This window comes from Salmo salar, chromosome 10 (assembly GCF_965601325.2).
Source record: "Salmo salar chromosome 10, fSalSal1, whole genome shotgun sequence".
Lineage (NCBI taxonomy): Eukaryota > Metazoa > Chordata > Actinopteri > Salmoniformes > Salmonidae > Salmo > Salmo salar.
In genome coordinates, this window is record NC_138300.1 from 79,788,211 (window position 1) to 79,805,888 (window position 17,678).

A 17,678-nucleotide genomic window follows, 5' to 3' on the forward strand; every position below is an offset into this window, starting at 1 on the left:
CATCCAAGGTGGTACTACTTCACTGTAAACTGGGCCTAGCCCAATGAAATGCAATTGTACAAACATGCAAATTCACTGCACCCCAAGGGGCATAATAGCCTACACACTGCTCAGAGACTCACACCTGATAGTTAAGTCATAGAACATACCCGTTCTGTTTGCTCCACATAACCCACGCTGTGGATGCTGACTGATTTAAAAACATTTAACAAGACTAGGCCAATGAAAGAGGGCATAGACAACATTGAACATTTTAAATGTAACATTTAAAAACAGCTCTCCTAGTTTACGGGACCCCCTCATGGGGTCTGGGCATGTGCACCTCCGTTGGGGCGGTCGGAGGCAGACTGGCAGTGGCTAGTGGCAGGCTAATCCACGGTGCACTGAATAGGCTACAAACTGGACAGGAACAACAACCAGGCTATAATTCTGATTCAGGTTGATCAGCGTAGGTTTTGGTGTGATTAATTACGTAGGTTAGAGGAGCGCACTACACTCGCAGCACGCTCTGTTTGCAAACACTGGGGAGATGGCTCGCACTTCTAGCAAACCCGCTATCTTATCTGGTTCCCCAAATTCCCACTTACTACCGGTCTTCGTCGCCGGCTGCCCTACCCAGCAGCGAACAACAACCTTTCCCCGTTATGGTGAGTACAATGCGGATACTTGCAAAGGCTACAAGCCCAACGTTCATCAAAGCACAGCTCCCCCGCCAAGACCTGTCTGTCTGGCAAGCAGGCGCAGGTGTGAGCAATTAGTTTGCCCTCAGAACAGCTTCAGTTCATCAGGGCATGGACTCTTCAAGGGGTCGAAAGAGTTCCACAGGGATGCTGGCCCATGTTGACTCCAAAGCTTTGCACAGTTGTGTCAAGTTGTCTGGATGTTCTTTGGGTGGCGGACCATTCTTGATACATATGGGAAACTGTTGAGCTTGAAAAACCCAGCAGCGTTGCAGTTCTAGACACAAACCGGTATGCCTGGCACCTACTACCATACCCCGTTCAAAAGCACTTAAATCCTTTTTGTCTTACCCATTCAATCTCTGAATGGCACACGTACACAATGTCTCAATTGTCTCGAGGCTTAAAAATCCTTCTTTAGCATGTCTCCTGCCCTTCATCTACACTGATTTGAAGTGGATTTAACTAGTCATCTTTCACCTGGTCAGTCTGTCATTGAAACAGCAGTTTTGTACACTATGTATAATATAAATATTCCATTTAGCAGACACTGAATACACAGCCAGGTCTGTAATTATTGGCACCCTTTTATAAAGATGAGCAAAAAATACTATAAAATGAATAATACAAATACTGAGCTATATTGTATGGTCCAAAAAATGTAAAAATGACGTTTTATACTAATACAATTACTAAGAGATTTTGTTTAACAAGTAATACAAAAAAGATATGGGTCAAGTTTATTGGGGCTCTAGCACCCACCCCTTGAGAGGATAATGACACAGCCTTTTTCTAAAATGTTTTATGAAATTGGAGAACACGTTGGGAGGGTTAGACCATTCCTCCCATACAGAATTTTTCCAGATCCCTTATATCCTCCGTCTGCTCTTGTGGCCTAACTTCTTAAATTCAAACCACAGGTTTTCAATGGGTTTCAAGTCCAGAGACTGATGGCCATTGCAAAATGTTGATTTTTGTGTTCAATGTACCATTTCTTTGTGGAGTTTGATGTGTGCTTGGGGTTATTGTTGTGTGTACCACCAGGTGCAATTCCCCTTTTAATCCACCAGAAGGCAGAATAGCACTTAGATTGACAAGGTCATTTGATTATTGTGTGCTCAATATTAAGTTTTCTGAGTTAAATGATATTGGCATTGCATTTTTTTGTATTTTTGCCATGGTTGTACAGTGTCGTTGTAGCCCGTTACAAAACACCACAGATGCTAGCCTGTGTCTGTTTTTTGGATTGTCCTGACCAAGGCTCTCTCTCTCTGTCCCAGTTGAATAACCTGGACCCAGAGCTGAAGAACCTGTTTGACATGTGTGGCATCTCAGAGGCTCAACTCAAAGACAAGGAGACCTCCAAGGTCATCTACGACTTCATCGAAAAGAAAGGAGGGGTGGAGGCCGTCAAGAACGAGCTCCGTAGGCAAGGTGAGCTCACCAGAACCACCCTCTGAGTTCCGTGTATCTCAAGTATTAAGGATTCCACCCACTGTGAATGTGATGAACTTCCTTGTTGAGAATGCACTCCAGTGGTAATGAGATGGTGCAAGCCAGATGGGGCTTAATTATGTGGTATTTTTCCAGGGCCGCGCAGGTGGTGTGGTGGGTAACTGACTGTGTGTTTCCATAGAGTTGTGGTTGGTGTGTTTCTGCCTCAGGTGTTGACTGTGAGCTTTGACATGCTTGACTGGATAAAGCTAACTAGCTTGTGGTTTGTCTGAATATTTAATTAACAGAGGTTGAAAGGCTATAATGTAAAATGTTGCCAGAAGTGAATTTCTGAGCTCTTGAACATTCAACGTGCCAGAAGTAGAACTAATTAAAAAAAAATATTAATGGGGATCCAGGTATTCTACTACTCGACTCAGAAAATCAAGCATGGATTGGAGACTTGTTTTTAGCTCTGTTTGATTTTGGATGTTAAATGCGACATCGCTGTGCTGGGAGTTGTTTTGGCTGTGTATTGGAGTGATTTGAAACAGAGTATCTGGATGACAGGGTTTGAATGACACATTAACTCTTGGGGGGTAACCTGTAATTGGAAACAGCATTTATTTTCAGTGCTTATTAAGTGAAAGAACTGTGATTTGTATTTGGACCGTGCAGTACTCTTGTGCACCCCAGTAATTTGAACCCTGCTGGATGGAATATTGTGACTCCTTAACTGATTTCTCTCTCTTTCTTTCCCTCTCTGTCCCACACAGCCCCACCACCCCCTCCCTCTCGGGGAGGCCCACCTCCCCCACCCCCACCCCACAGCTCGGGCCCAGCCCTCCCACCACCGCCATTGCGAGGTGGCCGGGGTGCCCCGCCACCTCCACCCTCTCGGGCCCCCACCTCGGCCCCTCCCCCACCCCCACCCTCCAGGCCTGGTGCCCTAGGAGCCCCCCCTCCACCCCCACCCCCCACCAGAGGGGGCCACCACCAGCCACCACCACCTCCTCCACCCTTGCATGCCAACACAGCACCCCAGGCCCCACCACCACCTCCCCCACCAGCACCACCACCCTCCGGTTGTGGGGGAGCCCCTCCACCACCTCCTCCACCACCTCCTCCACCACCCCCACCTGGACCCCTGCCCCCTCCAGAGTTGGACTGTGGTGTGCTGTTGTCCCGCTCACCCCAGGGCTCGGGGGGTAAGTCGGCCCTGCTGGAGCAGATCCGTGGGGGCACCCAGCTGAAGAAGGTGGAGGCACCGGCCTCCAAGTCACCGGCCATTACTGTGGGGCGCGATGCGCTACTCGACCAGATACGGCAGGGCATCCAGCTCAAAACTGTAAGTGTACCATCTTTGCCGGTGTATGTTTGTGTGCATTTCCATGTTTGTAACTGTGTGCGCGTGTGTCAGGTACCAGACGGCCCAGACTCTGGCTCCCCTACACCAGCACCCTCGGCAGGCATAGTGGGGGCACTTATGGAAGTAATGCAGAAGAGGAGCAAAGCCATCCACTCCTCAGGTAGGTGCCTACTGTCAGTGTGATAGTGATTCAGTTAACAGCACTCGCTTGAGGAATAACCTTGCCTGAGATCTGAGTACGCTAATGCCTAGGCTTTAATTTAACGTCCAAATAAAGTCATTGGAGCAGGCATTGGTGAGCAGTTGTCAAGACGCTGAATTTAAGTACTCATCTGAATTGTTATTGCCAGTTTCCCTCAAAATAAAGATGTACATCTCTATGCTTTGTTTACAAGTTTGTTTTGTCATTTCCTAGATGAAGATGATGATGATGACGAAGAGGATTTTGAAGATGACGACGAATGGGATGACTAGTTAAGTCTTTCCTCCCCCTCTACCTGGGCACAACTGACACTAAACTGATCCTAAATCTTCCAAAACCTGACTAAAATTGTAATGTAAATGTTCTATGAATTTGGTGTATATTTATTGTTGCCTTTTTATTAATCTGTGCAATACATTGTTCATTTAATCTGTAAAGTTTTTTTCACATACCCTCTGTAGAGTATCTCTGTTAACACTTTCCTGGAACTCTGTCATAGAACGCTCACAACGCCATTAAAAGCATGTCATAAATTATATAATCTGTTATAAGGGCTTCCGAGTGGCACAGCGGTCTAAGGCATTGCATATCAGTGCTTGAGGCATCATTACAGACCCTCGTTCGATTCCAGGCTGTATCACAACCGGCCGTGATTGGGATTCCCATTGGGCGGCACACAATTTACCCAGCGTCTTTAGGGTTTGGCCGGGATAGGCCGTCACTGTAAATGAGAATTTGTTCTTAACTGACTTGCCTAGTTAAATAAATAGAAAAGTCATAACTGTTAATGGTAATAAGCTGATATGATTAGGCTGACTACCGCTGTATATGACACTACGCTGCAAGATTGCTTGCAGCTAATACAAGGTATTATTACCACCAACGACACCTGGGATCTGTTCAGGATGGTGCAATGTCACAGAACGTCCAGATAGAAACACATTTTGTAATATTGATATGATTCTGTCCTCAAGAATAGTCTTATACACTTATCAGCTCTTTACGTTACATTTATGTCTCCAACGTTCTGAACAATTAGCCCGATGGGATAATACTGTACATTGCTGCTATGTCATGCTTATGACAGCCTAAAGATGCTCTATAACAGCATGTTCAAGTAGAACGGTATCTGCTAGATTAACCATGTGCAATTTTAGTTGGGATATATTTTACTGGTGCGTTACTATTAAATGTTACTGTATGTTCCCCTGTCGGTAAAGAAAGGGAGAAATAAGAAACAAACGGACGGGATCCTCTTTTCATTATTGTTGGTTGATAACACTATTTTCCTACCCTACTTTTTTGTACCTTTTGATTTTCTTAAAGAGATCCAAGTTTAGCAAAGTTATTTTTTCATATGGAGTCCACTTATTAGAATTGTAAGCCACAATTGACTCAAATGTTTTCAATGCTAGTATGTTCACTGCTGTTCTCTTTGCACAATTTCAAAATTGAATTTATTATAAGAATAACAGTGCAGTGTCATAGTTGTGTTCCAACGATGTGCTTATTCAGTGACGGGGAAAACAAAGATTCCCATGGGTAGAATCAGTGAGCTTTTTGCCAGTCATTGACTCACGGAAGCTCTTAAAGCAGCTTCTGCGTCAAGGAACTTTTATTGTAATCCACTTATGATTGACACTATGAAAGTGTCCCGCATTACATTTCACTACAAAAAATTATAACTAATACAGAATCACACACACAGGCTCATAGGAATCATTTAGGTTTTGTGCTGCGCTTGTTTCTTTTCTGTTACTTAGTGTACCTGGTACGATTCCCAAACGTATTATTCTCTCCTTCCTGCTGAAATGAAAATAATATTTTTTTCAGGTCAGTGTTCATATGCACCAGCCAATCTAGAAATATCTTCCCGTTTTTGTTTTTACAAGTCATTACTTTTATGGGATGAATCTCTAAATACCTCCATACAAAAGTTAATACTGAACCAAAATGGGCATTTCCACGAAGCGACTACAAGGTTTTGGTTTGACTCTCCTGAAAACTTTTGAGATGGTAATGAAGCTCATCCTCCACCAAGGTGATTGCTGCGTTTTAGAAGCCTTCAAATGGGTTGGGAAAAGAGATGGAAATAAATTGTATACTTCGTTTTTCTCAGTCTCGTGCATTCGGAAAGTATTCAGACCCCTTGACTTTTTCCACATTTTGTTAACAGCCTTATTCTAAAATGGATCAAATTATTTTTGTCCCTCAATCAACACACAATACCCCATAATGACAAAGCAAAAACAGGTTTCTTTAAAAAAAAAACTTAAATCACATTTACATAAGTATTCAGACCCTTTAGTACTTTGCTGAAGCACCTTTGGCAGTGATTACAGCCTCGAGTCTTCTTGGGTATGATGCTACAAGCTTGGCACACTGTATTTGGGGAGTTTCTCCCATTCTTGTCTGCAGGTCCTCTCAGGTTGGATGAGGAGTGTCGCTGCACAGCTATTTTCAGGTCTCTCCAGAGATGTTTGATCTTGTTCAAGTCCGGGCTCTGGCTGGGCCACTCAAGGAGATTCAGAGACTTGTTCCGAAGCCACTCCTGCGTTGTCTTGGCTGTGTGCTTAGGGTCGTTGTCCTGTTGGATGTGATCCTTTTCCCTAGTCTGAGGTGCTGAGTGCTCTGGAGCAGGTTTTCATCAAGGATCTCTCTGTACTTTGCTCCATTCATCTTTCCCGCGATCCTGACTGGTCTTCCAGTCCTTGCCGCTGAATATCATCCCCACAGCATGATGCTGCCACCGTCATGCTTCAACGTAGGGATGGTGCCAGGTTTCCTCCAAACGTGAAGCTTGGCATTCAGGCAAAAGAGTTCGCTCTTGGTTTTATTTGAGTCCTTTAGGTGCCTTTTGGCAAACTTCAAGCATGCTGTCATGTGCCTTTTACTGAGGAGTGGCTTCTGTCTGGCCACTCTACCATAAAGGCCTGATTGGTGGAGTGCTGCAGTGATGGTTGTCCCTCTGGAAGGTTCTCCCATCTCCACAGAGGAACTCTGGAGCTTTGTCAGGGTGACCATCGGGTTCTTGTTCACCTCTCTGACCCAGGCCCACCTCCCTGACAAAGGCCCGGAATATTGAGTACAATTTCTCATGTCTCCATAAAACTCCTCTGTGCTTCAATATTAATCACAAGTTTTTTTTCCCCAACACTCAAACCAAACAGGCATAAAGCCAAGTCTTACCTTTTGATATCCAGCTGAGTGTGAACAATGTTGCCCATGAGATGTTGTGCAGGTGTTTGACCATGTCCTTAGCCTTCCTGGTGCTGGTGAAGATCTCCTCCACCTCTCCAAACTTGGCACGTCTCTGCCAGGAACTGCTCCTTGATGTTGTCTTTGAGGTGAGCAAAAGGTAACCTCCTTGATGGGAATGGGCCCCTCGTAGAACTCATCCAGAGGGGACATAACGAGGATACACTAGGCTTCTCATAATGACCTCAACACATTCACCTTGAGAAACATAATACAAACAGATAAATGGCCTGTTCCCTTATCTTAGTCCCATCTTGCCAACTCTTTTGATCATTGTCAAACATGTTTGGTATAACAATGACTATAGGAGTTGGCAAGACGGCAGATCTGGGACCAGGCTACCAGACACACATATCCTTTAAATATCACAGACAACATGTCTCTGAAATATCGATTTACATTCAAAATCCAAACCAGTTACCTCTGAGGTGGGAGCTGATGACGTAGCTGATGGGTGCACTGGCAGTAAGGGCCATGGGCTGCCTGCATGCCTATGCTCGGAGCTCATCCCTGGCTAGCTCTGGTAGTGATGCCCCCATTCAAACGACTTACATGCAGTGGCGATTTTAGCACGTAAATCTTGGTGGGACAAAAAAATATGTTTTAGATGCATGCCAGCAAATCCACAACACTAAACAATACTTTAATTGTACTATAATGGTGCAATTAAGGGCCGACATAAAGCTGTCCCAACACCTTATCTCTGCTACACCTGGTTATCAGCGGAGCCTTGTCTGTTGTCAGTTCATTCAGCTTCATTTACTGCCTTTAAAAAATATCTGACTTGCTTAAACAAATGGGGTTTCTACTGACAATTTAAGATGTACAAACTAAAGCATAAGGGGACGACGAGCGGGAAAGGAGGCAATCCGTCGGTGAAATTAAGAGCAGAAAAGGGACCAAATTATTAGGGTGAGGCGCATGGGCTACTAGCAGCTTACTACACAACATACACTTAGTATTACTTTCTTAGCTACAGTATACATATCTCCCTGGCATATTACATCATTAATGCAGCAGCATACAAGACATTTTTGGACTCACCTTGTTGTGCTGTGCTCACTTGAACAGAAAGGTGATGCGGGGGTCCTTGGTGAGCAAATTTTGTCATCAAAGTCTGGCATTCTCTGGATTTATGTTGCTTTCAAGACAACTGGGAACTCTGAAAAAACAAGGTCGAATCATGATGACGTCAGTGATTTTCAGGTCGAGCTCTAAAAAGAAGCCAGAATTCCTGACTTTCAATTCTGAGTTGGATGACCATTCAAAACATTAAATAGTACCCGCAAAACACCAGTCTCAACGTCAACAGTGAAGAGGCAACTCTGGGATGCTGGCCTTCTAGGCGGATTTCCTCTGTCCAGTGTCTGTGTTCTTTTGCCCATCTTAATCTTTTATTTTTATTGGCCAGTCTGACATATGGCATTTTCATTGCAACTCTGCCTAGAAGGCCAGCATCCCGGATTCAGCTCTTCAATGTTGATGTTGAGACTGGTGTTTTGCGGGTACTATTTAATAAAGCTGTTCTGTGAAGGGAGTAGTACACAGCACTGTACAAGATCTTCAGTGTCTTGGCAATTTCTCGCATGGAATTGCCTTCATATTTCAGAAGAAAGGCGTTTGTTTCGGGCCATTTTGAGCCTGTAATCGAACCCACAAATGCTGATGCTCCAGATACTCAACTAGTCTAAAGAAGGCCAGTTTTATTGCTTCTTTAATCAGGACAACAGTTTTCAGCTGTGCTAACATAATTGCAAAAGGGTTTTCTAATGATGAGTTAGCCTTTTAAAATGATAAACTTGGATTAGCTAACACAACGTGCCATTGGAACACAGGAGTGATGGTTGCTGATAATGGGCCTCTGTACGCCTATGTAGATATTCCATAAATAAGCCGTTTCCAGCTACAATAGTCATATACAACATTAACATTGTCTAAACTGTATTTCTGATCAATTTGATGTTATTTTAATGGACAAAATGTGCTTTTATTTAAAAAACAAGGACATTTCTAAGTGACCCCAAACTTTTCAACGATTGTGTATATATAATCTAAACAAATATACAAAGTTTCCATGTTCCAATCTCATCACGGCCAACTTTGCACCAACTTTTCACCTACTTGCATCTACTTGGCATGTATGCTAACCCCTCTTAGCGTGTATGCTAACCCCTATCTCTAACCTTAACCCCATGCCTTACTAACGTTAGCCAAAACAAATTGGAATTTGTAACATTGTACATTTTGCAAATATTTAACATATTGTATGAATTGCAATTTGTAACATCATACAAATTGTAATTCGTAACAGATCATACGAAATGGAGGATGGACATCAACAAATTAATGCATGCCATATGAAACAACATACAGTATCGTACTAAATGGTGTGTCTCGGGTTTACGTACAGAATAATATGAAATGCTTTGAGACAAGGTTGCAAAGGAGCATAGGTGGTTTAAAGTGTGTGTGTGTGTGTCAGTCACCAGATCTAAACCTAATTGAACTCTTATGGGAGATTCTGGAGCGGCGCCTGAGACAGCATTTTCAACCACCAACAAAACACCAAATGAGGGAATGCAGACACTTGTAAAATCTCTGCCAAGGCGTATTGAAGCTGTTCTGGCAGCTTGTGCTGACCAGCTGGCAACCGTCTTCACTAACACAGTACCTACATGTTTCAAGCGGACCACCATAGTCCCTCCCTGTGCCCATGAACGCCAAGGTAACCTGTCTGAAATACTTTCGCCCTGTAACATTCACATCTGTATTCATGAAATGCTTTGAAAGACTGGTCATGGCTCACATCAAGACCATCATCCCATGCACCCTGGACCCACTCCAATTTGCATACCGCACCACAGATCGACAGATGACGCAATCTCTATTGCGCTCCACACTGCCCTTTCGCCTCTGGACAAAAGGAACACCTACGTGAGAATGTTGTTCATTGATTCCAACTCCGTGTTCAACACCATAGTGCCCTCCAAGCTCATCACTAAACTAAGGATCCTGGGATCGAACACCTTCCTCTGCAACTGGATCCTGGACTTCATGACGGGCCGCCCCCAGGTGGTGAGGGTAGGCAACAACACACCTGCTACACTGAACCTCAACCCGGGGGCACCTCAGGGGTGCGTGCTTAGTCCCCTCCTGTACTCCCTGACATCCGACTACAAGGGGCTACAGTGGGTACATCACTGGGGCCGAGCCCCCTGCCATCCAGGACCTCTATACCTGGCGGTGTCAGAGGAAGGCCCTAAAAATTGTAAAATACTCCAGCTGTCTTTGCTACCACACGGCAAGCAGTACCGATGCACCAAGTACCGAACCAACAGGACCCTGAACCCAAGCCGTAAGACTGATAAATAGTTAGTCTTAGTTAAATCGTTAACCAATACCAACCATCTGCATTTACCCTTTTTTTTACTCTGTTTTGACTCATCACATACGTTACTGTTTATCTATCCTGTTGCCTCGTCACTTTATCCCTACCTAGTGTATATGTACAGTATCTCTCTTACCTCATACCCCTGCACATGACTTGGTACTGGTACCCTGTGTATATAGCCAAGTTGTTACTCATTGTGTATTTATTCTTCTTGTTGTTATTTTTTTCTGTTTTTATTATTTATCTTCTCTGTGTTTTTGGGAAGGTCCGAAAGTAAGTATTTCACTGTTAGTCGACACATGTTTAAAAAGCAAGTGACATACTATTTTATTTGACTTTACTTCTAGGTAACTTGTTATTTTTGTGTAACCCCGGTACTCTGATATTTTCTGACATCATACAGTGGGATTCACCAGAATCTCCTAAATAGCTTGAATAACCATTCATATACGTCGACTTGTAAATGAGGAGCCCCTTCGTACTAAAGAGCCACTCGCCTGCCCTCTGATCATTCTCGAGCACGCTGAACTTCCTCACACTCTTGCGAGTAGGGTAATGTGGTGAGATGTCTTACTACTAATATCAGAGAACCAGGGTTACGCAAGTGACCGTTACGTTTTTTTCCCCGTTTTTTTTCTTCGACATCACAGTGGGATAGGGCCAACTCCCGTATTGCACATACTCTCCGAAACACGGTAGTCCCAACGTATCAACCCTTAGAGACCCCGACACTGAGGACAATATGCTCCAATGAAGGTGCAGTGATGTCTAGTCGGTAGAACCTCATAAAAGTATGAGGGGATGACCAACAAGCCTCATTGCAAATATCCAGTTTTCCCACCGTGTTCTTGTCCAAGCCTATATGACAGGCCAAGTTAGTAGTTAGATAGACGCTAACATTGGTGAAAGCCTTCCCTCTGTCCAAAAGGTCCTGCAGGAACCTTAGGGGAGGAAAAGTGTAAGCAAAACCCTTGGCCAATGGTCTGCCAGCTCATCCACCCCCAGTGGTGTGTCTCCTGCTAGCAAAGAACAATGGGCAGTGCACGTTTTCTTGCGATGCGAAATGATCTCTTCCAGATTGTTCCACCACTACAATCTGGCCTTAATGGCCATATACTCTTATCTACACCCGGCACAGCCAGAAGAGGTCTGGCCACCCCTCCAGAGCCTGGTTCCTCTCTAGGTTTCTTCCTAGGTTCTTTTCTATGGAGTTTTTCCTAGCCACCGTGCTTCTACATCTGCTTTGCTTGCTGTTTGGATGTGAGTTTTTGGCTGTGTTTCTGTATAGCGCTTTGTGACGTCTGCTGATGTAAAAAGGGCTTTATAAATGCATTTGATTGCTTGATTGATTTGGAAAGAGTCTCCTGTCCCATTGATGGGGATTCTCTCTAGACGATAAGGCTGCTCCTACGTTCAGTACATCTGGGACATGAGTCACACGTAGGGACAGTAGGTGTGCTCTGTTACACACACACACACACTGTCAAGATATTCTGTGGAAGTGACACTCTGGCAGTTGATGTACACCACTACAGTTGTATTGTTTGTTCTTATCAAGACGTGACAATTCCGAAAGAAGGATAGAAAGTGTTTCAGTGAAAGAAGCACTGTCAGCAATTCAAGGTAATTTTTTAGCAATGCAGAGTTGTGTGGTCCGTACTCCGTTTTATTGCATTTCCTTCATGAACTGTGCCCCAGCCCATGATTGACACGTCTATCGTCACCACTTTCCTCATTGCCGCAACCTTTAAGGGAGTACCAAGAACGAATATCAAGGGAGATTGAGATCTGGAGATTCAGGTGAGGCTGTGTACACAGACGTTGGGCAAACACCCAGCACTGGAAGTCTCTCATCCGCAGTAGGCCGAGAGGTACTTCCTGAGATGGTGGACGCCATCAACCCCAGCACTCGGAGGCACATCTTGAACGTGTTTGATCACACCTGTGGAGCAGGGAGAGTCACTGTCGGAGATTGTGGCCTGATAAGAGAGAGAATACCCCATTAAGCCTAGGTATTCTATTCTGTGTTGGCACCAAACAGCTCTTTTTCTGATCTTGAACCCTAGCTCGGGTTACAAAGGAAGTTGTGTCTTGTACCACTTGTTCCTGGAATGGGGAGCAAAGCAGGTAATCGTCTATGAAGGCTGAATGTTTGGGGAGCTAGCGCTAGCCCAAATTGTATTTTTGTTCTGTGTCCTTGGCATGACGTCTGGATACAGGCTTTTTTATTGAAAATGACAGGGTTGACACACTGGAATATGGGGACAGTGCTTGGTAGTGAAAATGTGTCTTGCTGCCCCAGCTGCTTGAACAAGAGCTGGAGGGAGAGCAGTGGCACGGAGGGCAATCGCATAGAATGGATTCCCTCCATCTTCCTTGAGAGTAAACCCATGAAAATGGGTTGCTGCACAAAGGGAAAGATCTTAATAGCACAGGGGAGTGGGGCTGTGTTCCATCCGAGAGGTGGCAGGCCAGAACATGGGGTGAACTGTTGCCTGCAAGGGAATCAACCTCAATGTGGCTGCAGCGAAGGACCATTTTCCCCACTGTTGGCCCCAGTTTGGGGATCCGAACTGTGAGGTCAATGCCCGCGCCATCACTGGGGGCTTTCCAGCGGAAAGTCCTGGTGCCAGCAAATTGCCCTCCCTCTGACACGAAGCCTTGGCTGGTGAAGTTGTAGGCCAGTTACCCACAATTCCTGGGTCTACAAGGTAGACGGAAATGGAAGGCTTTGCCCTCCTCTTTCGAAGTTCTTACTTCTGCCGCATGGCGGCAACAGCCGACCCAGACAGTTCCTTCAGCTCGACAGGAGCATCAAGGAAATCTGATTTCTCTTTGTCCATCAGGTTGAGCCACAAATCTCTCTCCCCTACCACTGCAAGGCTCATGGAATGGCCCTGGATGCTCGGAGGTTGAGGTCTGGGTTAGGCTCGGTCTCATCTCAAAAGTCTGTATTAGGCTTGCCGATAGCTAGGAGATTATGCATCTCTAGCATCAAATCGGCCTGGTAAACCAGTAGTAGGGACGTAACGTTCAATGCCAGTACAGAACATGCAGCAGACACGTAGACCTTTTTGGTAGACGTGAATAAGCGGTCCGTCTTACCAGGGACAGAAGTGCATTTCATTGACGAGGCACTGGGGTTGAGGTGGTTGGCCAGTGACCACTGGTGGCTTGTCAAGGCCCAGCTCCTCCATGTCCTCCAGGGCCAAGCACTGTAAAAGTGGGTGAAGGTTCTTGGGGTAGCCCTCTATGATGTCCCATGAGGGCTGGGTCTGCGAGGCAGTTTCCCGGCTCGAGTTAAGAGTGGGAGACGAACTATATTGGGTTGTTCTGCGCACTCCAGTGGAGAGTGTTAGCAGCAACAACCCCACAATGGATGCATGACCAGGGGTCGTCGAATGCTGATACTGCGTGTTCGAGACCCAGGCAGATGACACACAAGGACTGCGTGCCCTTGCTCGATATGATCGCCCGCATAGACACAGGTGTGCCGGTGCTTAGGCAGAGCCAGGTCCTTGCTCGGTGCCACATGGGTTTCATGGCTCCCCCTGAGAACAAAGTGAAACGTAACTAGCGTTCGCCACTTAGGCTAGTAACCTAGCTAGTTAGTACAGTTGTGTCTGGAGACGCTTATCCTTTAACACTAGAACCACCAGGATGGTCATCTAATCGTTTTGTAATTTAAATATCTTAATTTCAATAAAAAACCTTGAACCCACCTGTCCCTAAATGTGTGTATTTTACACTCTAGCTGTACTTTCAGACAAATATCATAAAATAGAAAAACTTTGAGCATTTCATTCTGAAAGCATGCATATTTAACAGTAGAATAACTGGGCCTTGAGGAGTACCAATAGCCACCAGTCTAATAAATCCATTCAGCTAGAAAGGCCTGGCCTCATTGGACCCCCCTTAGTGCCAATGTCATTTGGTTTTGTTTATGGAGGTGTTAAAACATTAGAATACGAAATGTAAATATTTGAAAGAATATAATGACTATACAGTTGAATTTGGAAGTTTACATACACCTTAGCCAATTATATTTAAACTCGGTTTTTCACAATTCCTGACATTTAATCCGTGTAAAACATTCCCTGTTTTAGGTCAGTTAGGATCAGCACTTTATTTTAAAAATGAAATGTCAGAATAATAGTAGAGAGAATATTTATTTCAGCTTTTATTTCTTTCATCACATTCCCAGTGGGTCAGAAGTTTACATACATACACTCAATTAGTATTTGGTAGCATTGCCTTTAAATGGTTTAACTTGGGTCAAACATTTCGGGTAGCATTCCACAAGCTTCCCACAATATTTTGGGTGAATTTTGGCCCATTCCTCCTGACAGAGCTGGTGTAACTGAGTTAGGTTTGTAGGCCTCCTTGCTCGCACACGCTTTTTCAGTTCTGTCTCCAAATTTTCTATGGGATAGAGGTCAGGGCTTTGTGATGGCCACTCCAATACCATGACTTTGTTGTCCTTAAGCCGTTTTGCCACAACTTTGGAAGTATGCTTGGGGTCATTGTCCATTTGGAGACCCATTTGTGACCAAGCTTTAACTTCCTGACTGATGTTGCTTCAATATATCCACATAATTTTCCTGCCTCATGATGCCATCTATTTTGTGAAGTGCACCAGTCCCTCCTGCAGCAAAGCACCTCCACAATATGATGCTGCCACCCCTGTGCTTCACGGTTGGGATGGTGTTCTTCGGCTTGCAAGCCTCCCCCTTTTTCCTCCAAACATAACGATGGTCCTTATGACCAAACAGTTCTATTTTTGTTTCATCAGACCAGAGGATATTTCTCCAAAAAGTACAATCTTTGTCCCCATGTGCAGTTTCAAACCGTAGTCTGGCCTTTTTAATGGCGGTTTTGGAGAAGTGGCTTCTTCCTTGCTGAACGGCCTTTCAGGCTATGTCGATATAGGACTTGTTTTACTGTGGATATAGATACTTTTGTACCTGTTTCCTCCAGCATCTTCACAAGGTCCTTTGCTGCTGTTCTGGGATCGATTTGCACTTTTCGCACCAAAGTACGTTAATCTCTAGGAGACAGAACGCGTCTCCTTCCTGAGCGGTATGACGGCGGCGTGGTCCCATGGTGTTTATACCTTCGTACTATTGTTTGTACAGATGAACGTGGTACCTTCAGGTGTTTGGAAATTGCTCCCAAGGATGAACCAGACTTGTGGAGGTCTACCATTTTTGTTTTCTGAGGTCTTGGCTGATTTCTTTTGTCAAGCAGAGGCACTGAGTTTGAAGGTAGGCCTTGAAATACATCCACAGGTACACCTCCAATTGACTCAAATGATCTCAATTAGCCTATCAGAAGCTTCTTAAGCCATGACATTTTCTGGAATTTTCCAAGCTGTTTAAAGGCACAGTCAACTTAGTGTATGTAAACTTCTGACCCACTGGAATTGTGATATAGTGAATTATAAGTGAAATAATCTGTCTGTAAACAATTGTTGGAAAAATTACTTGTGTCATGCACAAAGTAGATGTCCTAACCGACTTGCCAAAACTATAGTTTGTTAACAAGACATTTGTGGAGTGGTTGAAAAACGAGTTTGAATGACTCCAACCTAAGTGTATGTAAACTTCCGACTTCAGCTGTAGATGGTGCACTATCTATTCCTAGTATTAACTGAATGGCCGTCTCTTACCAAATTAATACTGTTGTGAGTGGAGATTGGCCATTTTAAATGTTGTACATTGTGAATAAAATAAGCATGTGTTTTTTCAGTTCTTGTTGATTGATGACCAACCAAGAGCATTGTGCATGAATACAACAGAAGAACCATATCTCCACCTTTTAAACAATCCTTGCTGCTTTGTTCTGTGCAATCAGCAGCCTCCTAATTTAACTTGCTGATGCATTTCCTCAGACCACAGAACATTAGTTCACCTGACTCTCAATTAATGCTTGGGCTGTTTTGCTTAAGGATCTTTCCCAATAAATATTTAGCTATCCTTTTGATCATGCATGCAGTTATATATATTTTTTACATATAGTTATTTTAGATGACCATGATAAGCAATTGTCCAGCTGTACCCCTAGTATTTTAGTTTCTTGGCCCCTTCCTCAATTTGTACTTCCCCATACTTAATTGTATCCCATGCTGTGTTGGCCTTTTCCTGGTGGAAGACCAATATAACCTTTTGTTTTCTTGGTGTTCAAAACAAGTTTGTTCCGGCAAACCAACTCCCTGATATTTTCCAGATTTATGTATTGCCTAGTTAAATAAAGGTTACATTTTTTTTTTAAACCTGTTTAACTGATTGTCTTGCTGTATACATTGTAGTAGTATCTGCAAATATAGTAGCTTGAGTTTCAATTAAGTTGGTATATATTAAGTAAATAAGTGGCCCAAGGTAGCTGCCCTGCTGTATTCCACAGTTTAAAGCATGAGTGGAAGAAAATTACCCATTGATATAAGTGGACTGTTTCTTGTCAGTTAGATATGACTGTACCCAATTCAATGCTGCCTCCTTAAACCCATAATGCAATAGTTTTGTCATGATCCAGTAAATCAAATGCTGCACTAAAATAAAAAAAATAGTACACCCATTATCCATAGCATTGAGCCACTGGTCAGTCATGTCAACCAATGCAGTGGTAGTAGAATGGTTTTTGTGATAAGCATGCTGATTGGCTGTGCTCAGATCATTATTTTCCATATACCCCCCTATTTGTCTACTCACTATACCCTGAATATCATACTGAGTGAAGGGAGTAGACTAACTGGTTGACTATTGGCAGGAATAATGGGTTCTTTGCTGTCTTTCAGGATTGGACAAAGTTTAGCATGCTTCCATACTTTTGGAAATGTCCCCTTTTCCAGTGAACAATTAAAACATCTAATCAAACTATGTCACATACGCCGAATACAACAAGTGTAGACCTTACAGCAAAATGTTTGCTGACAATCCCTTAACCAACAGTGCAGTTCAAGAAGAGTTAAGAAAATATTTACCAAACTAAAATAAAAATGTATCAAATGTAACACAATAAAATAACAATAACGAGGCTATATACAGGGGTACACCGGTACCAAGTCAATGTGCGGGGGTACAGGGTAGTCGAGGTAATTTGTACATGTAGGTAGGGGGTGAAGTGTCTATGCATAGATAAACAGCGAGTAGCAGCAGTGTACAAAACAAATGGAGGGGGGAGTGTCAATGTAAATAGTCCGGTGGCCATTTGATTAATTGTTCCGCAGTCTTATGGCTTGGGGGTAGAAGCTGTTAATGAGCCTTTTGGTCCTAGACTTGACGCTCCGGTACCGCTTGCCGTGCGGTAGCAGAGAAAACAGTCTGACTTGGGTGACTGGAGTCTCTG

General features: G+C 44.0%; 1 protein-coding gene across 2 annotated transcripts in view; it reads left to right on the forward strand.

The window, feature by feature from the left end:
- Nucleotides 1-5,159, forward strand: part of wasla (WASP like actin nucleation promoting factor a) — a 29,136-nt gene extending 23,977 nt beyond the window's left edge. For both annotated transcript variants that reach the window (XM_014124582.3, XM_014124584.2), the window contains 4 exons: nucleotides 1,961-2,114; nucleotides 2,891-3,462; nucleotides 3,535-3,643; nucleotides 3,899-5,159. In XM_014124582.3, coding sequence (XP_013980057.1) covers nucleotides 1,961-2,114; nucleotides 2,891-3,462; nucleotides 3,535-3,643; nucleotides 3,899-3,957 — 894 coding nt within the window. In that variant the 3' untranslated portion in view covers nucleotides 3,958-5,159. The remainder of the gene's footprint in view (nucleotides 1-1,960; nucleotides 2,115-2,890; nucleotides 3,463-3,534; nucleotides 3,644-3,898) is intronic.
- Nucleotides 5,160-17,678: the final 12,519 nt, after the last annotated feature.